The sequence below is a fragment of the Arvicanthis niloticus genome, chromosome 3 (genome assembly GCF_011762505.2).
Source record: "Arvicanthis niloticus isolate mArvNil1 chromosome 3, mArvNil1.pat.X, whole genome shotgun sequence".
Taxonomy (NCBI): Eukaryota; Metazoa; Chordata; class Mammalia; order Rodentia; family Muridae; genus Arvicanthis; species Arvicanthis niloticus.
The window spans coordinates 120,615,003-120,642,847 of NC_047660.1; the positions used below are offsets into that span (position 1 = coordinate 120,615,003).

Below are 27,845 nucleotides of genomic sequence, written 5' to 3' on the forward strand. Positions count from 1 at the left end.
ACCCAACTGCTGAGTGTATTGGTTAAGCCAGTTCAGCCTCTTAGATTATCTTTTCAGTGACTGGCATGCCAAGAATAAGAGCTCAAGGCATCTAAACTTTTGGGAAATAATCTTACAAATAGTATGGTGGAGACATATGATTGAGTATCAAGTTAGGATCTGCTCAGACAAAACAAATCTATTTTTATAAAAATATTAGGATATAATTGAGGAAAATAGGATAAATGAAAGCTGTACTGTACATATGAATGTTGCAAATCATTTACCCCGTACATACATATGTCTGATTACATCCATTAATTTGATGTTATATACATCTGTTACCATTATTTCAAATGTGTCTAAATGCACAGTTTGAAATGATCATTAGAAGGATCCCTATTGCCATCTTATGAACTGGAAATGCAAAAGAAAACTGAAGTCAGACCTGCAGATATTTAAGGTGAGACATGAGGGTAATGCAAGACACGATGGGGTTAGAGCCAACGTCAGCAGCTAGCACACTGAAGTAATGAGTGTAGCATTGAATCAGTTAATGTGAAAATATTTTAGCCATGTAAGTTAGGTGGGTTGAATTGTTTGTAATTTTATGTTACATATCGAATGCATTTGGAGTCAGGGTGACAAAATGATTAAGTATAAAATATGACATATTTTAATTTTGAAGGAAGTTAGCATGTGCTCATGGCTGAGTGGACTGCAGTGGAGGCTGTGGGAAGCTGGAAGCTGACAGCAGGCCAAAGACATGTCCTAGATAAAGGCCGTGTTTTCAGCATGAACAACCAGGGAATCTCTCAAATAGAAATGATACTCTTGTCAAATTATGCTGCATAATGAATAAATAAGGGCAGCAAGAAACATATGCCGCTGTCCTGAAAATTATAAGAAACCAGGAATATGAAAGACATAGGAGTCAGGAGTGGATGCTCAAGGAGAACTCTCTGAAAATAAAAGACAAAGAGAAAGATTTGGAAGATTGGCCAAGAAAATTGCTTGCAGCATCACAGGATCTAAGCCTTGTGTGATAGTATCAGGGGATATGAATAATGAAGGAATAACCAACTATTGTCTAAATTGCTAACAATATTATCTTAGTTAGGGTTTTATTGCTATGATAAAACACATGAGCAAAAACAATTTTTAGAAAAAAAGAAATGGTTAATTGCATTTTACAGCATATAGTCTATCATACAAGGAGCTGGTATAGAAACAAGGGAGAAATGCTGCTTACTGACCTGCTCCCAGTGGCTTCAGTCTGATTTCTTATAGCATCTTGAACTGCCTGCCCAGGGGTAGCCCCATCCACAGTTATCTGTGCCCTCCCATATCAAGAAAATACCTCCACAGACTTGCCTACAGGCCAATCTTATGATAGCATCTCCTGAATTGACAGTCTCTCCTAAATAACTCTAGCTTGTGTCAGTTGACAAAAACTAGCCAGCACAGCTACTCAACATATTCTGTTATTGTTTGGCTTTAGTCACTCATCCAGACTTTATAGCAAAAACTACATTTCCCATATATTTTGTTATTATTCATACAGATTTTAAATTTCTCTCTTATGCATTATCATTGCTATAACAGAAGTAAGTTCTCATTTCATGTTGTTTTAAAGAATATACATTAAATTTGATCAACTCTACTCTCCCTTCTCTATACTAGAGATCTTTTCTTGTATAAAGGAAGACTTGACCTCTGAAAGCATACATTTCCCTTGTGGAGAGAGCTTTTCCATGTTTGATTTGAAAGGTGTTGGGGGTGGAGGCAGCCTTCCTTGTTCAACTTCTCTGGCTCCCTTCCAGTCATTCCTCACACATCCAAATCCCACTGCTACTGGTCACCTAGGCAACACATAGCTTGCAGGATGGTACAGGTCACAGGTTCCCAGGAGGAGGGAGAGAGTTGCAAAGCATTAAGACTTGTTTTATCCACCTCAGAAATGTCTCTGTCCTTTCCTTCTATATAATTTGTCCTTTCTCTTAGATTCTCATGTCTAACAAGTCCCCTGGGCTATAGTTTCCCCATCTATACATGAAATTGCTCAGGGTTTGACACTCATCCCTGGTGTTGAAACATCCAATGCTGCTCCACTGGTTTCCAGAGAATCAAGGTACTCATGGAACATGGCAGAGCAGCTGCCATGGATTCTTCCCCCAGATATCAAAGTTTTGGCTACATTGAACACAGAACTCTTCCCTCTCCCACCGAGGTTTTTCTTCTGCTGCTTCTCTGCTTCATGGGCCCCCTCATTTGCCATGAATCTACTCTTTGTCCTTTATCTTGCAGACAGAGTTGGGGTTCAGTCTTCTGGTCTCCCAGGACATTTTGTACTGACCTCTCCCTCCTAATTAACTGTGTGTCTAATCTTAAGATAAAAAAAATATTTTTTCTTTAACTTAGAAAGCTTTTCTCTATTAGTCTACAAGGAGTTAGGTTTTCTCATGGCATTTTTCCAACAAGAATTTTTCATTATTTTTCTCTTTTCCTTACTCCGTCCTCACCACATGGACTACCCTACTCCATAGCCTCTTCCATTTGCCTGTCACATGTGACCTGTTGTGACTGTCCCTCTCTCAATACCTCTACTCCCTCTTTAGGTTACCTCTATGGTTTTGTAGTCTATATGTACTCTTACAAAGCAATCTTTTATTTATATACATACAAGCTTTAAAAATTACCATCTGATTATGAGAGAATGTGGGAGTTTTGTTTTTGTGGTTTGGGTCACCTCTCTTAGTGTACTTTCCCTTTCAAGCCATAATCCTGCAAGTTTCCTTACTTTGTCTTCTGAATAGCTGAGTAACATGCATATATTCATTCATATATACATATACATATATATATATATATATATATACACACACACACACACGTGTGTGTGTGTGTATAATTTCATCATCTATTTTCTTGTAGATGGGTATCCATGTTGGTTACATTCCATTGCTATTGTGAATGGTACAGCAATATACATGGATTTGCAAGTATCTCTGTAGCAGAATAGAATTCTTTTGGTATATGGCCAGGACTGGTATAGCTGGGTCGTATCATAGTTTGAATTTTATTTTCCTATCTTTGTCTCTGTGGTTCTATGAAATTTTTGAAAGCATTTCCTTAATTTGAAATTATGAATTAATTACATAATTTCAACTTTCTCTTTCCTCTCTTCAAACCCACTCACACACCACTTTCCACTCTCCTTCAAATCCATGGCCTCATTTTTTTTCAATAATTGGTTTTACATGCACTTATCTGCACACACACACACACACATATTCCTTCATATAGCCTATTAGGTTCATATAATGTAACTTATATGTACGTTTTCAGGGCTAACTGGTTGGCACTGCACAACCAATTGGTGTGCTCTTCCCTAGGAAAGCCCACTTCTCCCAGTCCCGGCTTTCTTCAGTTGCCTTTGTGTAGGGTTGAAGGCTTTTGGATGTTTTCTTCATCCACTTTGGCTAGGTCATTGATGTCATCCTTGTCCAGTTCATGTTTGGGCAGCCCTGTTGGTGAGACTTTATGGGTGTAGCTTCTGATGTTGCTGGAGACAGAATCTCAGAGCAGACTCCCCAATCCTCTGGCTCTTACAATCTTCCTGCCTCCTAGTCCACAATGTTCCTGAGTTGCAAGAGTTTTTTGCAGATGTACCCATTGGGACTGGGCTCCACAACTCTGTATTTCGACTGGTTGTGGCTTTCTTTAGTGGACTCTATCTATGTCAAAGAAAAGTTTTCACATCGAGTTTTTTGTAGAATAGACTTTTTTTTAGTGTGTGTTCTCTATGCGTTTGTCAAAATTAGGTGCCCGTGTATTTGTGGTTTATTTTGGTGTCCTCTCTTCTATTCTTTGATGTATTTGTTTTGGTATAAACACTATTTGCTTTGTTTGTTTTTGTTTTATTACTGTGGCTCTGTACTTCATTCAAGGTCAGGTCCCAGGATATCTCTAGCAATGTTGCTTTTGCTTAGGGTTCTGCCAATCCATTTTCTACTGAATTCATCTTTGTGCTACCTTGATGGAATAGTACAGCATACACAGAAGAAACTGTAAAGTAGAGTGAATGAAACCGTGTAGAATATTGGTTTTTGTACGTCATCAAACTCATTTTAGATTTAGGATCAAGACAGACAATGTAAAGAATGAACAAAACTAACTACATTCTATGTTCTTTTTTTTTTTTTTTTTTTTTTTTTAAATCCCTACTGGTATTGGCCTAGCACATTGTGATTCCCAATGTTCTTCATGATGATGTTTTGAGAAAAATAACTGATTTCAAAATCTAAAATCAGATGCAGTTCAACATAGGCAGGCTTTCCTGTGATAGAGTTGGCTATACTCTTGTGTAGCCTTATTTTTAGCCCATTGTATTAAAAAGCATAATAGAAATGACACCAGCGTTAGTGTAAGAAAAATGAAGAAATTTCACAGGGTTATCATGGGAAACAGAATGGAATAAAATACACAGTTTTTTAACAGCCATAATAAATACAGAAAATAGCAAAGAGACAATTTAATGATTTTTAAAACTCATCAGAAGAACAAAATCTATGAATTCCCCTAGTTAAATAGTATGTATGCTTAGTAAATCTTCCGCTTTTGTGCCTGTGTGAGTCTAAAAGTTATTGATTTTCTAGTTTCTATTACAGAGTGGCTATAATATTGGGTACCCTTTTCAATATTTTAGATTATATGGTGCTGCTTTAATTTTTAGCTTCCATTAACTTTCTTGGAGCATCTATTTTTAAAATTCCTTTCGGGTTTGCCAATTACAAAGTAAAGAAAAAAGAAAACTTGAGACTTTGTGCTTCCTAGGTTTTACTTTGCACATTCCTATGTAAGATAATTTTTGTTTGTTTGTTTGTTGGTTGGTTGGTTGGTTTGGGGGGTTTTTTGTTTTTTGTTTGTTTGTTTTTTAAGTTCTGCTACTCTGGTCTACAAACTTGTAAGAGAAAACAAGCTATTTTCTTAGTGATGTTAATTATATAAGATGAATCTCAAAAAATTCCAGTAAGCCAGTTATGAACAATGCAAGCTCTTAGTCACAAAAAACCTTTCACTGGGGAGGAAAAATGGAGACTATGAGATTTCCATTCTGCAAAGAAATAGAGTTAAAATAAGGTTGCTGAGTTTTCCCAGAAAAACCTATAACAGGGAACATTTATGATATATCATTTTATCGATACCTGTGACTGAAATCTTCAAGGCCCCATTCCAGACTAGGATGTGGTGGTGGGGATGGTGGTACTTCATTCTCGGCCCACCCATCACTGGGAAGCAATAGGTCTATAAAACAAGGAACAAATGAAGCTGTAGTAAACCAGAGGGAGAAGAAGCCAGGGCTTACTTGTATTTCAGTCCATCTCTCTCACATAAACCAACTTTGAAATCAATAGGCCTTCACCTGGAATGGAAGGAGTCACATGAATGTTCCCTGGCTGAGATGACCTGTGCCTCCTAACACGTGTCTATGTGGGTGACCTGCTCACTGACCATTATAGCAAATAAATCTACTCATCCCCATGACCTTTCGCTACCTGGGAAAGCTCATTGCTTATCAATGTCCCTGATTTGTAGGAGACTCATAAAACATTTCTTTTATACACTAACTTTTTTGAAACTGTAACTCTATAATAAATACTCTGAATTATAATTTAGGCATTTATCTGAGTGGGGAAAAGTACTGAAGAAAATGTCTTGAGACCTGGGGTACTTTTCAGTGTTTAGACACAGCAGGAGGGAAAGATCCACTTTTTCTATCTGTACCATAGGGAGAGCTTGGAAGCCAAAGATAGGAGTCTGAAGTTTGGTTTTTCTACTTGGTAAAATGTGGCACTCTTCTACAGGCTATTTGGTAGTGGAAAAATGACATGTACCCTGGCCATCACTATTACCAACAGAAGAGAGTTCTGATGAAATCCTGTGGGTCATATTGTTCATTCTGAGCAGTTTTTTCCTTTAATACAATGACAAAATTTATTATGGGTAAAAAGAACAAAGTTAGTTGTTCTAGTTAAAACAAAGGCTTTTGCGATTTTTTTTTGTCTTGTTTTGTTTCTGTTTGTAGTAGAATTTCCTTTTTTCAGTATTTGGCTCCTACTATCCTGTAGGAGACCATCACCCAACTTCTCCAATCCTCAAACTTTAAATATAGAAAATGATGTTATGAATATCTTCCCTGTGGTAGGAGATGGAGCTGAGTTGAATAACCTCTGCCTAACATGCACAAAATCCTGTCTCTTACATCATGTACCACAAAATAAAATAAAATGGCAACATAAAGACCAGGCATGAGGGCACACACACACCTTTAATTCAAGTACTTGGGAAAACAGCCAGAACTCCTTAGAGAAACTCTGTTTAAAAAACAAACAAACAAAACAAGTACAAAACAAACAAGGACAACAACAAACAATATAAACTAGAATGTAGAGCCTGTGATAGAAGAGGAGGTGGAGTAAATCAGGCAGTACAATGACTCCTACAAATAAAGTGCTACCATAACATATAAAATGCTATTATGCTATAAAAGGTAAATTCTACTGTTTATCTAATCAAGTGAGATATTTGATATATTGTGGGCCTGATTTTTCCCTGAAGGTTAGAAGAAACAAATTTTTCTGTCCTCAAGAATTATAGGTTGCAAGAGCACCTACCTGTGTATCTGCTAAGTGTAGTGGCATCTGCATGGCCCTCTGGGAGTTTTAGGAATTGCTCAGAATGAGCTGCACTCTTCAATCAGTAAACTAGATCCCGAAGATTGTCATTTCTGTGACATTCGACTCTTAAAAAGGTTTTATTAAGATTTTTTTTTTTTAGCTTTATGGTGAGGGTTTTGCCTGTATGTATATTTGTGCATCACATGTATGCCTAATGCTTTCAGAGATCAGAAGATGTTGGATATCCTGGAAATGAAGTTATGAGTAGTTTTGAAGCACCACATGGGCCTGAGAATCAAACCTGGGTTCTCTTCAAACCTGACAAGTGATAGTCTCTCCAGCCTTGGTACATGGTTCTTATGTCATCTTGAAGGCTTATGTAGAACAAAGCCATGTTTTCCTGAATAGGAGAGAATCCCTCGTCTTGGGTATCTTCAAACTGGTTTATGGCCTTATTTTGGCTTTTCACTTAAATTGAAATATTAGCTCATCTGTGTTTTCAGGCCTGGTGGCTTATGGATGAGAATTGTACCATTAGATTTACTAGTTCTAGTCATTAGATTTAGACTAGAACTCTGCACAGTTCTGCTGGGTCTCAACTTGTTGATTCATCCAAAAGATCTTGTGGTTTGTCAGTCTTCACAATAATGTTGGGGACTTCTTTATTATCTATCTTCCTCTTATCTATCTATCTATCTATCTATCTATCTATCTATCTATCTATCTAAAATATTACTGTTTGTTCTGGTTCTATAGAAAACTCTACCAAATACACCCAACAAGGGACTGCTCCAACTCTGCTCATGGAAATATCGTGGAATGGAGGGGTTGGAAGCAGAGGTGACAAGCTCCTAGGAATGAGTGTGGAAACAGAAAACCTGGCCAATCAGGTAGGTGTCTGGAGTAACAAAACAGGATAAGCAAAGGTGGCCAACAATGTTCCCTGGACCTCCACCACTGGCAAAGTGGTAGCAGACAGACAGAGACTTACTTGCAGATACGAAGTGAAAAGTCTAACCTATTAATAAGAAGAGTCCTCTCTTCCACTGGCCAGGATATTTTTATCTGTAGTCTCTTAGTCCATCTTAGGCCATCTCCATGGTAAACGCAGATGTAAGCTGCTCACTTGTTAGTTCAGATTAACTTTACAGAACAAAAGTCTATACCCTTAGCAGCTGACTTCACCTTCATCTTAGCCACTCAAGCTCAAATGCTGTGTCCCGAGTGCAGCCCTGGACTTAGCTATCTCAGCTGATAATGATTGGAACATCTGTCTTATCTGTAAGAGTCTTACCCTGTTTCCAAAGCTCACGTGAAATTCCACCTCCTCTATGAAGTCTTCACTGTCACCTAGGTTCCAACTGCTTTTATAACAAGGGAATAATGTTTACTCAGCAAACATCTGTGCACCATTTCCCAGCCCTTCCTGTCCTAGACTCAGTCTTGCAAATGGGATGTAAGTTGCTATGGTATCATTGCCTGTTTTGAGAGTATTCATCTTGTGTTCACCCCACCCCTATTTCCCCTAAATATCTCCCAAAAGCCCATGCCAGGTTTTTGGAGTGAGTCTCTGTCTGTGCCCTAATCACAACACAGAGCATTCTTCTTCCATTAAGCTGCCATAGTCTATGATGTCTGCCTTTACCCACTAACGTTTAGGTTTATGCATTAGTAGTAATATCACATCTATCACATTCTATTTTTGTGAAGACAGATATTTATTGACCTATTAAGCTATAACCTATTTATCAACATTTTTCTAATGAGACTGAAGCTAACTTCTCTCATGCCTTCTCTGTTATCTGCTCTGAAGCCTCCTCTTAGGTTCTTTAGACTCTTATCATAGCCATTACTTTAACTTTTACTGCATTCCTAGGTCCCAACTGTATTTTTTAGTGTAGTGATAGGAGCAGAGGTAAATATCACATTGGTTGACTCTGTGTGCAACATACTCAGATCCTGTACGGACTTTGTTCTCTTGACCCTGAAATGTCTGTTAAGTTTTGTATCAGGTATGCAAGAGTAGAATTTTAATCTCATACCAATAATACTTCTGAATTTTACCCTGAACCCTAACCCTGACTGCATGAGGTACACTCCTGATACACACCCATATACACATACATAACTTGTGAATATTGACAATGTATGTTCTTGTTACTAAGTTATTGTTGGCTAAGTGGCTTCTTTAATTACTACATTTTGGGTTTTTTTTTTGTTGTTGTTGTTTTCTAGAGTCCATAAAATCAAAACCGGTTGAGAGATGGATAAAAGAAATCATGAGTTTAAATAGGGTAAGAAAGCTATGGCCATGGTCTGAAATTAGACCATAATTTGGCCTTTAAATAAAGTTTTGTTGAAAATATCCATATCCATTTGTTTGTGCACTGAAACAACAGTGGTACTTCAATGGCAAAGTGTAGAGTTTGATGACCCTGCCTTAGACTCTTTTTTATTTCTTCTTTTTCTTTATTTTTTAAATTTGTTGTCTTGTTTTGGTGAATTTATATCTGTGGCCTCGGAAGCTAGAAGAGGGTTCATATCCTCTGGAACTGGAGGTACAGAGAGTTATAACCTGATATGTGGGTGCTGGAAATTGAATTAAGGTTCTTTGGAAGAGCAGCCAGTGATTTTAATGGCTGAACCATCTTTCTAGCTCCAGACTTAAAGTATTCAGAGGATAATGACAGTGTTGCAATATTGTACACATCTGCTTTCCTGATAGCGTTTGACACCATAAAGGTATTCAATCAACATTAGTCCAACTGAGAAGGAAAATTCAATTTCCTATCAACACTGCCTTCTGCCATAGAGGGATGGAGCCACTCTGGCTCTGACAGGGATAAACATTGGGCGAATTTTATTATTTCTTTGGAACCCTCCAGGGAATATGGATATACTGGGGCAGGGTGCAAAATGGAAATGTCTGATTTGAGGTAGGGAGAAAAGGCCTAACATAGTGGGCGACTGGAAGGATTTGGCCAATGGGTGACTAACTGTCACCTGAGCTGAACTTGTAAACAACACGGGTCAGGAGGGTAAAGGTAAAGAGGGCAGGAAGAGAAAGGCAACAGCTAGAGGAAGATTGTGACTAGGCTCCATCCATCAACATGTGTTTCCAGAAAACAGTGTTGGTATACCTTATGGCTATTCAGATGCCTAACCAGCTTACAGAAAGCCCCAGGGACATAGCCTCTGGCCACCTTGCTGTCCTGAAGTGCCATGCTCCTTCCTTCCCCAGGAGTCTTGGCTAACAATTTTCCAACACAAATGTGAATTTTCTGATGTTGTAATTTTACAAATGTTATCCTAAAGATTTCTTTTCTGCATAACAGCTTGAAGAAAAAAAAATAAAATGCTGAGCAACTGTGGGTAGTTTTTAACTATTATTACAAAAGTAGACAGAACACAGTATATCAACACTGGAGTCTTAAACATACAAAAAAAAAAGGAAAGGGGGAAAGAGAAAAAGTAATGTTTTGGCTGGCACAGCTTCTCTCTTTTGTCAAGTTAATCATGTTCTCCTAAAAGAGGCCCTCATAAGTTAGTTCTGTTAAGGCCATTGTCATAGTTCACAAGTACCTATGGCATGTAGCACCTTCCCTGCCTCAGAAACTCAGGGCCTCTTGGAATTTCTCAAAGTGCAAAATGTTAAGACTTAAGGAGAGACAGTGAACATGAAGAAGGCAGCATGGTGCTACTTTAATTCTAGAATGTTCTTAAACTTTCTACTTCAGTTGGCTTACATGAAGAAAAAGCCTGTTGCCCAGCTTCTAACTGAAAGTGTAATAATTCCATGCTATGAGAAGCCAAACTGTGGCAATCTGGTGATGTAGTACAAACACACCGGGACCTAATAGTAAGATAGGCTTTACTCTCTTCAAGTAAACAATGCTTTATCTAAGAGGCTTAACAGCAAGCCTCTGAGATACGCCCTCCCCTCCATTATTGTCTTGGAGTATAACATCACTCCACAGTGGGCATTACCAGAAATTCTCTAGCACAGATGGGTAAGGTCTTAAAAGAGCTGGGATTTTCATGCTAACTTGGAGAGTTGGGGTTGGAAATGAAGCAGGAATCTGGCATGTTGCTGACTCATTTTTTCTATTTGTTTGTTGTTTTCCTTTCATTGAAATGAAAGCTGTTCTATCCAAATTTATGTCTTAGAAGGAAGGGAATATGCAAAAGTCTTCGCAGAGATTATCTGCAGTCCCTTGTGCTCAAAACACTCATTACTTTCATTGCAGATACAAAACAAAGTTCCAAGGATCTTCCTGTGTTCTGCAGAGAAATTCTGTTCCTGCCCTGCTTTCATGATAGTGGAATTCTAAGTCTAAGAATTGTCAAGAACTCATAATTTACTTAAGGTAAGCCAATATATACTGAATGATTCTTTTTATCTGGCTACAAGGCAAAGTCCACATTTCATAGGCATTCTTAGGATCATACAGAAAGACTTCATTGGTTCCAAGGGACAGATACAAGGCAGGGCTTTTGCTGTTGCTGAGAGAACCAAAGCCAGGGACAGGAATTGAATCCAGCTCTATGGGTATCAGATGAACATAGTCTTAGGTAAATTATTTATTTTCACAGGTCTTCTGTTTCTCCACCTGTAAAATCGGGCTAATAATATGGCCCCCTTTGAATTCAAATGTAAATTGCTTAACACAGTAGCTAACAAACAACAAATACTTTAAATGGAAAACTTTAAGAGAAATTCCCAACCTCAACATCCTATTCAGAGGAAATAGTTTATTGTTCAAGCAATCTCAGATTTACAAGCCCATCCAGATATACCATCAGAGTTCAGGACTTGTTCCTGTGTTATTATAGTTCGGTGACATCTTAAATGGCTCCAAATACAGGACTGAGGGTATAATGCTTATTATCTCCACTGAACAGAAGACCATGCCACCCCTGCTTACCAGGCTATAGAATGTTTAGTGATACATAAAATATTCATCATGTGTTAACATTGAAAAAAATTCTTAGAAATTACCTATAGCACATTTCATTTTATGTATACATATTTGCATGGAGAGAAGACTTGAAAGATCTACATAAAATGTTATTGATTAGGTGCTATGATAGATAGAGGGATGAGTAATATTAAATTTTTTTAATGCTTTCCTCTAAAATTTCAAAAATGAATATGTATGTATTGCTTTTGCAATATAAAAAGTAAAAGCTATTAAAGAAAGCAGATACAGGGAGATAAAGCAAGTTTCTTGATGACCCAGAGTATAAGCTTAAAAGAACAATGCGAAAACCCAGGCGTCTACTTGAAATGTGATCCATCCCAGTAATAAGAGGCGTTATAAGACACTGCAAACAGTCCAGCTGCTACGCTGAAGGCCCCAAGCTATGCTATCCCACTACTTATCACATTCATCTCAGAACCAAGCGCAAAGCTTGGAGTCATATCATGACCATTTTGTGGGTTCATGTAAATCCATGCCATTTTAAAGTGACTTGGTAACTCTCAATGACTAAAAAGATCTTCCAAACCCTCACAGTTTGCCATCTTCAATTCTCCAGTCATGGTTTGTTTTATGTTCAATCCTCATGTTTGGGGCAGCAAGCACAGAAACTGTCACTTAAACTGGAGGCTTTGCCAGGAATCTGATTGACAGGTTCTGAGTCAGTGCTCTCACCCACCCCTCAGTGCTTATGACTCTGAAAGCCAAAGTCTCTACACTTTGCCTAATTACCTTCCCTTTGTCCCTGATACCTTTTCCTCCTTCTCAGGGAAAAGCCTTTGTGTGTGTGTGTGTGTGTGTGTGTGTGGTTTTGTGCTCTATTTGAAGAGAATGAAAATGGATAGTGTTTACCTTTCCTTTTATCTTGTGGACTATAGGTGCCAAACGGATATAATATACTGCTATCATTTTTTCTGGAGGTGCTCAGAGCTTCTTGACAGTTCTCAAAGCATGGTCTGGAAAGTGCTCCACATTCTGAAAGCTCCTAAGGGACAGAAACAAAAGTTACATTTTGAAAATACATTCTAATTTGAACAATTGAAGCAGAGTGCAAGACGGGTCCTTGTCTGAATCATCTTGCAAGTCTCAAGCATCTTCAATAGTGGAGAATCAAAATAACCTATCAGATCAAACATCTTTCCATACGAAATAAACAGCACGGACAATGTAGTGTTAAGGATTATGAGTGCTGATAGCCAACACAAAAGAGGATTAACTTTATTATTCTTTCCCCCACTTACAACTGCCTTCTTTCAAATTCTCTTCCATCTGGGAGTACAGCTTGTGGCAGTGTCAATATGAGAATACAGTTCATGCCAAGGGTGTTTTTCTGCCAACCAGCTGGCTCCTCTCTCCCTCTGCCACTCTCTCTCTCCCCAGCTAAGTGCATATGCTCTAGGACAAGTCAGAACCAAAGCAGTATTTGTCACCAGAATGTCATGGTTGTGTCCCACTGTGGACCCCAGGCCTTTGGCCAGATGCTAAAGTAAATGGCCATGACAAGACCAGACAGTGGTTCTCCCTAGAGTCTTTTTTTCCTTCTATATTTTCCTTTCCTGTTTGCATTCTGACAGTCTGCAAACACATTCACAGTTTTCTGCAAACTGCTGTATCCAGAATAACACCCGACACACCATCATCTCCAGGTGCTGAAGAGGTAACAGGGGGCAGCCGGTGACAGAGAGCTCAGTGATGTTTTAAAGGAGACTGGCACAGTGAGCCTTCTTTTGCTCCTTGTTCCTACTATTTGCCTTCCTAACAGATTTCAGGGAAATAGATGATTTGGAAGTCATTCTGTAGCTCTTCCCTTGGCCATTTGTGAGAGGCACATGTTGCAAACACAGACCTACTCCCCAAGCTCTCTCCTCCAGGAAAATTCTTGGCTAAAACAATACATTACGTTTTCTTTAGTTCCCGAAAAATTCAGTATCTAGCTAAACAAAATATTTGAAGCATTCACTTCTATTCTATATCCTAAATAATTAAAATGTTTCTGGTTGCACAGGGCTATTAGCTTCCTGTGAGGGCTTCTAGCAGTGCTTGCACACCTACCACAGTACCCTTGGCTGCTGTACTGCTAGTCCAGCAGAAGCAGGTACAGGAGGAGCCCAGTGGCTCCTAGGGTAAAGCTGGAGTCCCTGCAGGCAGGAAGGTTGGGACTTGCTTTGCATTGCCTCCTGTTTTCACTTAACAATAACAACAAGAACAAAAACAATTTTTTCTGCTTTCCTAGCTCTTTGATAAATGACACAATCAATGTCCCAACAACTGATCAGTAACCGGCCTAATTAAAGCATCCAGCCTGTAAAATAGAGCTGTCGTGGAGGCCTCCATTAGTGTCCCAGCCAATAAAAAATATAATGGATTTTTAAACATGTTCTGCCTCTGTGAAGATGAGCTGCAGCAGGGAGGAAAAAAATGTTTTGGAAAAGGGAAAAACAAAACCAGGTCATAACCCATTTTTAAATACCAAGTCTCTAGGCACAAACAGAATCGCAATTCAACCTGAAGCTCATCCTTTGAAAAACATGCTTCTGTTCAAAATGACTCTGATTCAATCACAGGCTCATTATGTATTCTTCCTGAGGTTCTCATCAAAACTGTTTACCTATCTTGTACAACTGGCTAATGTGGGGGAAAAAAACAACAACTTTATATTTTGACTTTTCTTAAGCAGTGCCTTCATTTCTTTTCAACATCAGTATAATGTTTCAGCAATTATGTTGGCATTCTTGCCAAATCTAACTAATTGATTCACCCTGATGTCTGAGCAGTGCATAGACTTCCTCTGGGCTATGGATGCTTTTCTATGGACCAGAGGGCACTTGCTGCTCTGTGGGGATAGATGGAAAAGCAGGTGTGCACAGCATACACTGTGCATAGCATGCGCATGACACAGTGCAGAAGAGTCAGGAGATAAGGTAGCTGATTTTCTTGAAATTTAATAAAGATAAGCTGTACATTAGGCTTCTGTCTTTATAGGGAAAAATACTCTTTAATCTTCATGGCTACCACAAGGATTCTCAATAGGTAAGAGTCAAGTGCCTGCTCATTCCCCATGGACAGCATGTAAATATTAGGGAAAGAAAATGGATCTTGTTTAAATGTCCTCATAAAACTTGCTTTTTGTAACAGTTCCTATTCCTGATTGATCCCCTGGTGAACTATATTAACAAGACATGTGTGAGGATGAGTAAGGAATTGAAACTCAATACTTTCTTCTGATGGGATGATGTCATTCCCAGTCTTCTCTAGACCGTGGAACTATAGATGAGAATGTTCACAGCAAAGTCCTCAGACTACAGGAGCTGGGATATCACACCCATCCACTGCCATTCATGTGTTTTACAGAGAGAGGAGGATAAGGGAAGAGGAAAGGTACAGATGTCTCACAGTTTATAAGAAACACTTGTTCTTTACTCTTTTTGTCTTTGTCTTCTGCATGAACATGGCGCTCTGGCAGTCTTTTTCTTCCTTTGCTCTTGGTTGAGGCATCTTTGTTAAAGGGGATATTAAAGGAAGTTCTAGTGTGCATATGTATAAGAAGGGCCGACTGAGACCTCCCCTATGCTGCCCTTCAATTTACTGTTCAGTAAGTGGGTTCCTTGCATCCCAGGCTCTATAGGAAGGACCAAATGGCACCAGACAGGGCCTTCTCTCATGTTAGAAAGCAGTAGATGGGGCATTCAACTATGTACATAAGTGAAGGCCATTAAATATTCATGAAGACTCTGTCACTTAAGCAGATGCACATGTGGAAAACAAGCTCATTCATTATATATAGTCTCCAGTAATTGGCCAATTTACATTTATTTAACATCTACAAGGTTATGTACAAAGGAGCATAAAAGGTACAGTTACTCTTCCCCAATAGCTGATAATACAACACAGGAAAATACTCTGTCACTTCACAACTCAAGAACCCTCTGGCAGAGCAAGTAGGTCTTACATGTGGCTTTCTATTCATCTAGTAATATTTATTAGAAGCCTATCACATTGGGAGAAATGAAACTTTAACAGTGGATAGAGCAGGTCCCTGTATCTGTCTTCTGTACTTCGAGCACTCACATAAGCTATATTTTCATGGTCAGAAAATAGCAGATTGAGGATTTTCAACTCAAGTAATCCATGTATAATACAGGATCTCCACTGAAATACATTTCATTTTGATACTTTTTCATTTTTAAATTTTGGTTGAACTTACTACTGAAGCTAATATTTGATATTAGTTTTGTAAGTATATATACTCTTACTTTATATTCAGCTATAATACTGAAACATATCTTGGCCTTAGAGACTATCCTAATATGATGATACATGATATGTTGATATTTTTGTTAATTTTTATGAACTTACTCATTTGTCCTAAAATAGTTTTAGAAATATTTAATACTTAATATTTCATGTGGAATATGAAATACTGTTTTAAGCCAATTTTATTTATAATTTTGTGTAAATGTAATGTTCAGGTATATCAGCATTTAAGATCTATTTTATACACAAGGCTCATATGTAAGTGGATATTTTTCTGACATTTAAAAATTGTGATCAAATATTTAAAAAGAGATAGGACTTCTACTTATTTAATAAAATGAAGCACAAAGTTTGCTCAACAGATCAAACTTCAACTTAGTTACACTCCAGGGCTGCATTATCTAAGTGTAGTTTATAGGGAGAATATAGAGATTTGATTATGTCACAATAACTTCTATAATAAACACTGTATATATTGTATATATCCATCCAATCAGGAACCCTCTAAGGTACGGACCTTAATATGCCACCAAAATTTTATTGAGAAAGATGCTTTGTTAAAGAAGTCTAGAAGCCTACCAATTTCTGAGCATAGGCCCTGGTAAACATAAACTTGTGATATTTGATAAATGATTTATTTTAAATGTATATTTCAAGTGTTTTTATTGTATCTAAAATATACAAGCACCTCTTTCTTTCATATATCAACCAGAGTCTGTCTGTGGTATATATTCCCAAGTATGGACTCAATAAATGTCAATCTACCATATAAGTCACAGAATATATATTTTGGAGGCTCTTTGAGAGACTTTTAGAAAAGTCAAAAATGGTATTACCTCCAGTGGTCTCTCTGGTCTCCTCAGAATCACCAACTGGATCATGCCCCGGATGTTTCCTTCCATGGACATGGACCTCCTCAATGTTTCCATGGCTTCATGGTTGGACTTTCCCAAAAGTGTTTCTCCGTTAACAGCAATCAGTTGGTCATTCATTCGGAGACGGCCATCCTGAGGCAGAGGGGAGAATACAGTGTGAGACCAGGAAGCATGGTGATGGTGGAAAGCTGTTTGGAGGAACATTTCAGGTATGAAATGGAAAGATTTAAATGTAACCCTTAACTTTTAGGAATGATCTATTTTAAATGGGAGGCAGAGGTTCTGGGGCTTTTCAAGCAGTCACAAGCATGAACAGCAATGATCTGCGTGAAAGGAATTATTTGTAGACAGTCCCAAGATGCAATAACTGAGACATTTGTGATGTTTCTTACTTAAGTCTCTGTCTAGCAAGCATATGAATCTAACATACTTTTTCCATTTGCTCTGGCAAAGATCATGTTGGGACTCAAGGAACAGAGGTTAAGAAACAAAAGTGGTAGTCATCTCTCAAAAGCAGGGTTTGCATTTTCAGCCACAGAGAGACATGCTTGAAAACTCTGTGCTTCACAGCATAATGTGTCTCCTAGATATTACTGCTAACTCTATGAATAGAGTGAACAAATTCCTCATATAACTTTCTCTAACCCAAAGCACAGCTCATCCACTTACTTACTTATGCACTGTTCTGCAGAACACAGATATGTATAATGAAGAACCAATTTGCCCTAATACTTCTAGCAGGAAAGTTTGACAAAGAGAATTATCAAGCTTTTTCCTGGGATGTTCAGGCTAATAAACACTTTTGTCCAGCATCTCCTAGAAGAGACACCATTCACCATTAAGCACTAGGAACCCTGATATTTGGAGAGTCAGCCTGACTCCTCTTCCCATCATGTAAGGCAATTCATTCGGAAGTCATCTGCAGCCAGAAGCCTTCCATCAGCTAACATATCTAGTTGTGGCTGATAAACTGGGAGAGCCGTTCTTTAGGAAGATAACTTGGGCAGACCACAGTGCTTCCTCTCTCTAGGAAGACTGGGGGAGAACGGTGCTTACAATGTTTGCAGACTGGTGGCTATCCTATGCTACTTGACACTCAGCCACAAGGTTCAGACACAATTAGGAATCCTGTCCTGGTGCTGATGCAAATACGTTTAACAGAAATAACAATAAGATACATAGTTTTACTTTTCCGGAGACTTCTTTCATTAACAACCTTCAGTGATGCTCACAGACCCAATAAGTTAGGGGATTCACTTTTTTAAAAAAAAGTCCACAAAAATAAATAATAATGGAAGTATAACTATAACTTGCCTAGGATCATGATAACATGTCAGATAAGACTCACGCAAGCTTAAGTTTTATAAACTTTGACCCATCAGCTCTCTCTCCTATTGGGCTCACTTTCTCTTGTCTACAGTTATGTGTTGCTTAGCTAAATGGAAAAGAGTTCTTGCAGTAAAAGGTACCTGGGATGGAAGTTCAAATGAGCAGAATGAAATGCAGAAGTGAAGAAAGAAACCTCCCTGAGAAATGATCAAAACAGACACACAGCTAAGAAGGGAAGCCAGCATTGAGCCTCAGAGAGAAAACCTGTGGGCTAGTTGATGGCCTTCAACCAATACAAGGGCAGATGGTCAGAGGAATTGTTCCCTAGTAAACAGAGAAAGAGAAGGAAAGAGAGAGTCACATAGGATTAAGCAGGCCATACAAAAGAGTGCATGTTCACTTGAGAGCAGCATTGAGAACAGCAAAACAATGGGATCAATAAAGAATGTGTAACTGTTCAGAGGCCTGCCTGCCTCATGGGAACTTAATGCCTCCTCCCTCTGGCTTTGGAACTTCACTTAACCTTTACCCTGATTTGCCAAGAAAGAAATCTCTCTTCTGCTATCCAATTGTGAATCAGACATACAGAAGAATAGGATTAAGCCTCCGTGAAATGGCGAGATGGGTAAAACAACCACAGCCTTAATGGTTTAGTCATATGAAATGAAGCACAGCTGGATCTGTCCTAATTTGTCATATGAGAGGAGGACCAGTGGGTTGAATCTTGTCACTAAAATTCTCCTAATGTAGTTGGCAGCTGATATGCAGATTTTTGAGGATGAGGACAGAGAAGAGTGGGACATGGGGCATGGATACTGGCACTGTTAACAGGAAATGAGGCACTGTTAAGGTCTGTAGAGGTCTGTCAGCTGGGAGGATACCTCATCTACCATGGCAGGAAGAGGAACAATAAAAACTGGAGGAACCTGAGAAAGAATTTAATGAGAGGGAAAACGTGAGAAGAAAACAATTGTCTATAAAAGCTTGTACCAACAGCTACTAACATAACTTTGTTTCTAGCCACACCCCAGGGCTCAGCCATCTCTAAAACATTCAAGTAGGATGTGTTTACTACAGTGAAGTCCAAAACAAGACGACAGGTCAGGTGAGCCACCCCCCAGAGCCTCTGGAATTTTTTTTCTGAGACAGTCACATTTATCACATATGCCACTAGAGAGTTGTGGGCACAATAAAAAGCCCACACACTCTCGTTTGCAGGAGTGGCTGTCCTGTTGCTATTGGTATGTGCTTCTTGCTCATAAGATAAATGATGGGTAATTTCATTAACGGTAATGCCAGGAAGACCATATTGTCTTAACATTTAGACTACTATCATAGAGCTTTGTGCTTAGAAAGGTCCTCAGAGGTCATCTTGTCTAACCTCTTCCATTTACAGATGAATAATATAATGCTCCAAGAAGACATCATTTATCTAACACCTATTAAGAGAAGGCACTTCCATATATATTCAGACTGGCTCAGCTGGTTAAGACCAAAGTTGGAAAGGAATAGAACCAACAGCCCATGTCCTGAAATCACCAAGGTGATCTAGCTACATGAACAATAGTGACTCACTCCAGAAGACTACTGTTTCAAGAAAAGACTTTCATAACCAGTGAAGAAAATATGCCACCGGTATCTGCAGAAAGAGATCAGAGTTTGAAATCTAGGGACATATACAGAATAAATGGTCACAGGAAAAGTAAAGAAATGCCCAAGCAAACTGGCAGATGTCTTCTATTAAACACCTCCTATCATGAAGTTGCTTGAAGAAAGAATTAGCTACTCAAACTCAAACATATCCCTCAAGAGCATGCATATCTTTTCACTTTGAAATAACTTTCACCAAAGATGTTAGTTTTCTATGACACTTTCTTATTAATATTATGTTCAGATAATTATTTGGGCATGAGAATAAAATCCTACAACTTTATATAAGTGAATACAAATACCTGAGTCATTTAGGAAGCTTCCTGCATCAGAATCTGGGCCATGCTTATACTTTTCAAAGAAATAAACCTTGGGTTTGCAAGATGGCTCAGAGGGTAAAAGTACTTACCATGTAAGCCTGGTGATAAAAGTTTGGTTCCTGAAACCCACAAAGGTGCAAGGAGAGAACTGACTCCACAAAGCTGTCTTCTGGCCTCCACACATGTGTCATGGCATGTGTGCTCACATATACAAACATCATATGCACGTGTGTTTATAGTAACAATAATAACTAAATAGTTTACAAGACAAAGAAAATCTTTCTTTTCTATTTTCTTATCAGCAGAATAATGTTGAGGAGATGGGACTAACAGAGCGTACAGACAAACAGTGGCTTCCTAAGGATACCTTAGTGGAGACATGAAAAGCGTGTATGAGATGTAAGTCTTTCTCTAGCCTGTGATGGGATGGCTTAGAAAGTCATCAGTCCTGACCACTTATCATAAAAGGAGGGATCAAGGGCTCAGAAACAAGATGCAGGAGTATTACATCTCCCTTCTGCAAGAATATCTGTGGAAGCATTTTGTATGAATTCTTCTAATCATTCTTCAAATGACCCAATACTACTTCCTCCTATACAGGGATGTAAAGACAGAGATCAATTTCATTAATTGATTTCAAAAGAGACATAGCATAGCCAGTTCTTATAATCTCTTCTTTTTTTTTTTTTTTTTTTTTTTTTTTTTTTTAAAGACAGGGTTTTGGTTTGTAGAACAGGCTGATTTGAATACTCTGTAGCCCAATATGGCCTCAAATTCACAGCAATCCTACTGCCTCAGTCTTCCAGTGATAAGGATAGGTATGTATGTGATCTTGTATACTAGTTTGATTCCTAAATCATATTTCTAGAAATGATTAAGGGTACTAAAATATTGATAAAACATTTAAAAAGTTTCTTCTGTGTAGATGTTATGCTTAACCTCTCTAAATGCATAAGATAATTGAAACCTTATGATAACACTGTTTCTTAAAAGAAGAACTTGAGTCTGAGAGGGGTTGGATTAATTGTTACTAGTCATGTTCTATGACCAGAGCTGAACCAGGTCTGGGTCACTCTGGTGTTGTTTCCAGGCCCTTTGCTAATATTCCTTAAGCTTTATGGGTTCTTGGACCTCTCTGAGCATCTAGTAAAAGCTATGAATCCGAGTCTCTTCAAAGCAAATGTACACCAGGGTTTCTCCACAGTTGCACATTTGGATCAGATAATACTTTGTAATGAGGGGCTGCCATATGTGTTGCAGGACATTTCACGTGCCTCCCACAGTACTTCAATGACTTCCAGGGCATCCTGTGACCTCCTGGCTCAGCTCCTGGTGCTCAACTCTTGAGTACTTCCTCTGTTCTGACCTGGTGGCATTACGTGGCTCGGTGCACTTCTGTTGGTCTGTTTTTATAAAGATCCTCCATGTAAAACTGTAGTGATGCAAAGGAGAAACTAAGAAAGTCCAGGTAAAGAGTGGGGCTGTGCAGAATATTCCAGAAGCATGAAAGCCGGCTTTCCCAGGAAGAGTTGGCTATGGCCCAAGGCCAATACACATTAGTGTAGGGTGTTGAGAGGATTAATCGTGACCAGATGTTGGCTCCTGCCTCTGCATGTTTCTAGTAGGTCCCTTGGTAAGGCCTCCTGGGATATTATCAACACCCATAGCCCAAGCCTCAAAGTAAGACTTTACAGTATACATTCCCTGGAGCAGTGGATACTCCAGCCAAGGTGGCACTTGATTAGCAAGACACTGTTCCCAAATGAATCCTTTTAAAAGTTCTAAAACTACTCCATGACAATATCTACCTATTGCAGTTTTGAAAACAAAACATAAGATACATCAGTGTAAAAAACTGGTTCCAGTTTGTTATCATTTAAAGTAACTTTGAAAGGACATGAGCAAACAAGCAGTTTGGACCACACTGGATGCCTGCAGTGTTCACTTTATACTCCCTTACCCATGTGAAATATTTTCAGTTTACATCACCTGTCCTAACACATTTAACCTGAAGGAAGAGGGATATCCTTCCCAATGAGAGCCCTTCTTCATGTATGTGACTTTGTCCACATCCTTCCTCCTTCCCAAAATTCCCTTGCATGAATTATATTTGATAGCTAGCTCCCTATTCTCTCCAGCCAGGCTTGGCAGCCATCTTGCTCTAACAGTTATTCTCCAGTGCAACTAACTCCTCCTTTTCCCAGCTTTCCTGTTCCTATGGCTATTTGTCTCATGCTACCCTCATGGAATCAGATTCTCACACAGTTAATTTAGTATCCTTAGCTTCCTAGATTATAGAATGAAGAGATTTATTCTGTGTCTCCAATTTATTATAGATTGCCTAACTTACTCTAGAGGCTAAAGAAGTGCTTGTTAAATTGAGTCACTTGAAAAGAATCTTTTAGTCAGGTACATGGGGACTGGTGTAAGTTTCATCTATAATGAAGAAATCATTTAATTTATAAACTGCACCTAAGAAGAATTGATGAGCCAAGGCTGGCTTTGTTACGTTTTGTCGACTGGCCCCATCTTCACTTACTCAGCTATTTGTAAACTGTTCAATGGGTAGAATTCAGTTATCACTGGAACTCCACACCACTTGTGGGGAGCAAGCCGATAAAGTCCCAGCATCTACAATATTTGGAAATGTTTCTAAGGGAACTAAACAGATCTTCTTCGGAGCATAGGGACATACAAAATCATTTTGATATAATGCTTTCAAAATATAGCCTAATCCTTTTTGTGTAAAGCTCCTGGACCTATATGGGACATACATTAGAATGCTGGAAGTGACTCACAGCCTCCTGTAGCCATTCTTACCGTTTTCACAGCAAGAAATTGAGCTGGCCTGACTTAGAGTCTCAGAAGTAGTCACTGGGCTATAGCATGGTAATAACATTCTGTAGTGCTTGTTTTACATTTTCCTGTTTCCTGTCATCCCAACTCCCTTTCCATCCCTTCCTATCTCCTTCTGGATTTTGTACTCTTAATTTACTTTGGCCTAGAAAAGCAGATTAAGAAAGCTGGTTAAGGCATATGTGTTATACATGAATCAGGAATATTCTGCATGAATGCATAAACAGATAAGAATCTCAGAGATCTTTCCCATTGAAACTTTATTGTATTTACTTTCTTCTTCTCTATGCTTTTGGGTTTCTTTTTTCTGGGGTGGGGGCAAGTATGTATATTAGTTTTGGGCAATCAGAATTACCTGAGGTACTCAACTGGTGTTCTCATCTTTTGTTCCCTCTCGACATCTACACATAATTTACATGAACTAGTTGATCCTAGGAAGCTAAGGACACTAAATTAACTGTGTTCAGGTTTTGTTCCAGGAGCAGTTGTGCCAATGGAGAGACAACACAATATGGCCTGAATATGTGGGAAAGCAAAAAGACAACAAGAGAGGGCCAGGTTCCACATCCCCTTTAAGGTACACTCTCAGTGAATTTAAACCTTCCATCAGGCCTCTCCTCTAAAAGGGCTTACTAGCTACAAGCTGCACCCACGCCCCTGGAGGGGGGGATTTTTGGAAGGGCATTTAAATTATAAACTATTTTAAAAATAGGTACTAATTTTAGATCCAAAGCACCATCATCATGATAGATCAATTTGTATAGATTGCCTTTTTTCCTTAAGACTGACAACATACATGCTTTTATGCTTAGGGCGATCCATGGTACCCTAATGGACACTGAGATGATAGAGTTTCAAACCTTGTTCTTGACAAACCAAATGCACTTTTTATTTATATTTGCACACATAAAAAAGTCAGAAGTGATAAAGATTGGCAGCAAAGCAATAATGGAGGCTGACACAAGATGGTAGAATGTTAGAAAGTACAGCATACAACCTTTCTGTTAAGTCCTGATGTATAAATGCACAAAGAATGGCATGAATTAATGCCTGCTAAGAGTTTCAAGGCCTTAAAAGAAAAGTGACTCATTAGTATTTTCCTTATATTTTTGGCTAGTGATATCCTTTTTAATTTTATTAAACATAAAGCCATAAAATTCTTACTATGTACATTGATTACAATTTTCTTGGTTTATTTGGGGACCACTCATCAGTGCTCAGTTTGTAGAGCCGAATTTGTATACAATGTAGTTGTTCACAACCAGATTGCCTAGATCTCTGTCAGAGGTACAAGTTAGAATGCCACCAACTACTAGTGATCCCTCAAAGTCCTCCTGCTGGTAGGAAATGTATCAGTTTTAAGAAAAATGGAGGGTTGAAGAAATCATTTAACATTAGTGTTCCTTTAAAAGCTGTCCCTTTTATCTTCCTTTAGATTCATTAATTATAGATATGCCACATGATTTATAGATACTGGCAGAAATAGAGGTGAAAATTACTCAGGCTGGGTGCTCTGGGCCGACTCTGTTAAGAGAGTATGATACCACTAAATGTTCCCCATTAGGTAGAGACCTCATACTTGGTCCTTACTTCCAGATCTGCTGCTCATATGCATGGTCTATCCCTAAATTCATCTTAATCATTTGAAAGTGACTGTTGTGAATACTTGTACTACTTAAAACTCTCATATCCAGTCTGAAATAGTAAAGACTCTATGAAATTCTACACCTTTGAGAAGAATCAGCCCAAATTTCTTGAGCACACAGAATCAAGTTACTTAAATAATGTCTGTTTCACATTCTGGGTGCGTACATTTGCAATTAGCTATGCTAGGCATTTTTCTTATACTTAATTTCACCATCATCAAGTAGTATTTATTAAGCACACACTGGGCTAAATTATTTTTGTACAGAGTAACATTCTTAAATGCATTCTCTCTGTTTATGAGTCCTTAAATAATCCATCTACCTGATACATGACATTTGTTTCCCTTAGAAATAATAATAATAAAATAAAATTTAAAAAGCTCTTGAATTTGAATTTTTATCTTATTATTTCCGGGCTTCAATAGTGTATCTTCCACTCCTAACATCAGCACATTCAAATGTACAAAGTAGAAGCCAGAACTTGTGTGATGTATTGCATGCAATTCTCATGCTTATGGTAATGATTATAACTCCCTAAATTTATAAAAAAAATTATATTTTCTAAAAATTATTTCAGAAAAAAAGCAGCCTAAGTACGTATAAGCAATAAATATAAAGTTAATAACAAAAATATATCGAATTTTATATAATATAGTTCATTAAAAGCAAAGCAGAGGAATGTCATTGAACTTGAAAATATTTAGCAAGTGATTAAGAATATAAATTCTTCAAAGTGACTGTAGAGACTTTGCCTGTGTGACCTCGGAGAAAATACAAAGTCAGGTATTGACATAGATTTGAAAAAAAGGGATATTTTTCCAAATGCAGAACTGATATTTCTTCCCATTTAATAGCAGCAACAGCACATTGTACTTGAAGTTTCAACCACCAAAAATGAATTTGAAGAGAAAATCCTCAAGGACATCCTAATTTTATCCTAGTTATGGTTCCTGTCTGTAGAGAAACTAACATATATTCTTATAGTCGGGATACTTTGTTTCTAGAAGCAGTTACAGTATCCTTTGGTACAATGCCCAGGAAGAATGACAGAAACTAAAATAAAATTAGAAGCCTGCAACAGGTGCACTGTGGAAGGATACTGGCATTGGTTCTCAGAGGTAGCCTGGTTCTGGTGTGGTCCATGCACGTTGTGAATGATGTGATAGCTCACAGTGAGGCTTCAGAGGGTTCTGCAAGGACCCACAGAGACTGCATTTCTGGGTGTTATTTCCCTTGCACCCATATGGGTATGTGTGTATGGGTGTGTGTGTGTGTGTCTGTGTTAGTACTGCATGTATGCATACAACAAAAATACGGAGCTCCAGTATGCCTGCGCATGTCTGCTGTGTAGATGTGTGTGTGGAGACCAGAATCTGACACCAGGTTCTGCAATCACTTCTCAGTCTCTTTATTTCCCCCTATATTTTCTTGGGTGTCATTTCTTACATTGTATATTAAATGTTCCAAGTTAGTTAAGTAGTTGGAGAATTTTGAATATGGTAGACCTGCAATTCAACTTGCCCTGAAAACAGCTCAAGTTCTTGCTTGTTTCCCGAACACCCGAATAGCTGCATGCATTTAGAAGCAAATAGAAGTTTGCCTTTTTATTAAAAATAACTCAAAGAGGAAACAAGAGAGGCTTGAAAGCAGTAGCCTGGTAGGTGAGAGAAGAGACAAAAGGTCCTCAATTAGAATCAGAGTCATTCTGAGACGTTACATCTGGCAGTAGCTGGTCTGCCTTTGTTTATATCAACAGACACTCTCAGGAGAACATAGCACTTGGAATCCACAGGAAGAATTTGGTCATACTTTTCAAAGTAGTTTAGTTTTCAGCAATCCACCTTCCCTTAAGGGGAAAACACCTTGAGAACCAATTAGTGGTATGAAGGGCTGGGAGACAAAGATTGCTCCAATAAAAAACAAAAAACAAAAAAAAAACTTCTTTGTTGATTTCAGGTAAAATCCTAGGGCCAGATGCTAACATGGGTGTCCCCAGTGCTCGTCTCCCCTGCCCCAGGGACGTGACAGTCTGCTACATTTGTTTCTCTCCAACCAGGACAGGAACAAAGTCTCCAAACAATTTTTGTAAGACATAATCCAGATTCATGGAACAGGTGACAATTTTCTGATGAGTAACAGTGGATTGTTGGACTAGCAGGAAAAAAAAAAAAGTACAATTTCCTTAGTCTTTACTAGTTTTTTTTTTTTTTTTATTCTTGTGAACAAAGCTCAGGCCTGTATTCTGCACAGTGAACAAGGTAAACAAGACAAATGGGTACCAACCATTCACAACAAGGCTAAATTCATGATTGATGCCTCGTACTGTTTAAGAACAGCTATAAATATGCTGTCCAGTAGTTTTCAATGGTGTGACGGTCTGACTCAGCAGACCCATGTCAGGAGAAAATTTACATAAATGTAAAGTGAAATCTCTCTGCAAGAAATAGGACTATTAGAAACTGCTTAGGTAAGGAATTGCTCACTTACACAAACAGATTCCCATATTAAATGACACACCAATATCTGCCGGAGCTGAAGTTATTGCCTATTTAAAAAACAAAAGCGAAAGCAAAGATGTCTGCTTTTAATTTCCAAGAAGTCATCTCCGGCTCACTTTTACTCTGAATAAATTCTGCAATAGGAGCTGACATTAGCAATGAGAAGAATAACAGCATGGGGGTGTCCACAAGCATAGTGCCTGTCCTTAAACAAAGCAGGCACTTGGACAGCTTTGCTAAGAAGGGTGAGCATAATGGAAAACTCCCCGAGAGTAGCCTCTGATTGCAGCTACACAATTAGATGGTCTGAAATTGTTTGCTCTAAAACAGTGTAGCACAGGCTATGAGTCCAATTTTGTATTCAGCAAGTCTAGGTTATCTCATGAGAGTGGAGCCTTGAAATCACTGTCATGTAAATCCCTCCTTTGATAAAATGACATAATAAAAATGTGAAAATAAATAAAATTAAAGATTCCATTGGAAATACTTCTCATGGGGCCTAGCATACGTAAAGCCATAATTATAACGGTTTCCACACCCATCCTGGTTATCTTATTTGAGACACATCAGAGGTATTTTAGATTCACTCACAGATCCCATTGCTTTACGGACCTCCACACCCACACTTCTCCCAGTTTCACTGTGGCCTTGGATTCCGTCTTGTAACTACACTGACCAGTTTTGTATGTGTGGCGTGACAGTGCGCCCCTTCAGAGTCCAACCACTGTAAGGCGTCTCCCATGGCTATTAGCTCTCTGATATCTGTTAGCCTAATGCCA

The 27,845-nt window shown here is 38.5% G+C and overlaps 1 protein-coding gene and 1 long non-coding RNA gene across 3 annotated transcripts in view; one reads left to right on the plus strand and one right to left on the minus strand.

Annotated features, from left to right (window-relative positions):
* The window catches only part of Pard3b (par-3 family cell polarity regulator beta), a 960,833-nt gene that overhangs the window by 394,754 nt on the left and 538,234 nt on the right, over positions 1–27,845 (minus strand). For both annotated transcript variants that reach the window (XR_013109510.1, XM_034497678.3), the window contains exons 12-14: positions 16,729–16,899; positions 12,491–12,623; positions 5,187–5,286 (exon numbers count right to left, since the gene is read on the minus strand). Coding sequence is in view for 1 of the 2 variants with exons in the window: in XM_034497678.3 (XP_034353569.1) it covers positions 5,187–5,286; positions 12,491–12,623; positions 16,729–16,899 (404 nt within the window). In the remaining variant the exon portion in view is untranslated. The remainder of the gene's footprint in view (positions 1–5,186; positions 5,287–12,490; positions 12,624–16,728; positions 16,900–27,845) is intronic.
* LOC143441816 (uncharacterized) lies at positions 10,599–16,894 on the plus strand. Its single transcript, XR_013109511.1, has 3 exons — positions 10,599–10,669; positions 10,907–11,026; positions 16,756–16,894. It is a non-coding gene; the product is annotated as an uncharacterized LOC143441816 (long non-coding RNA).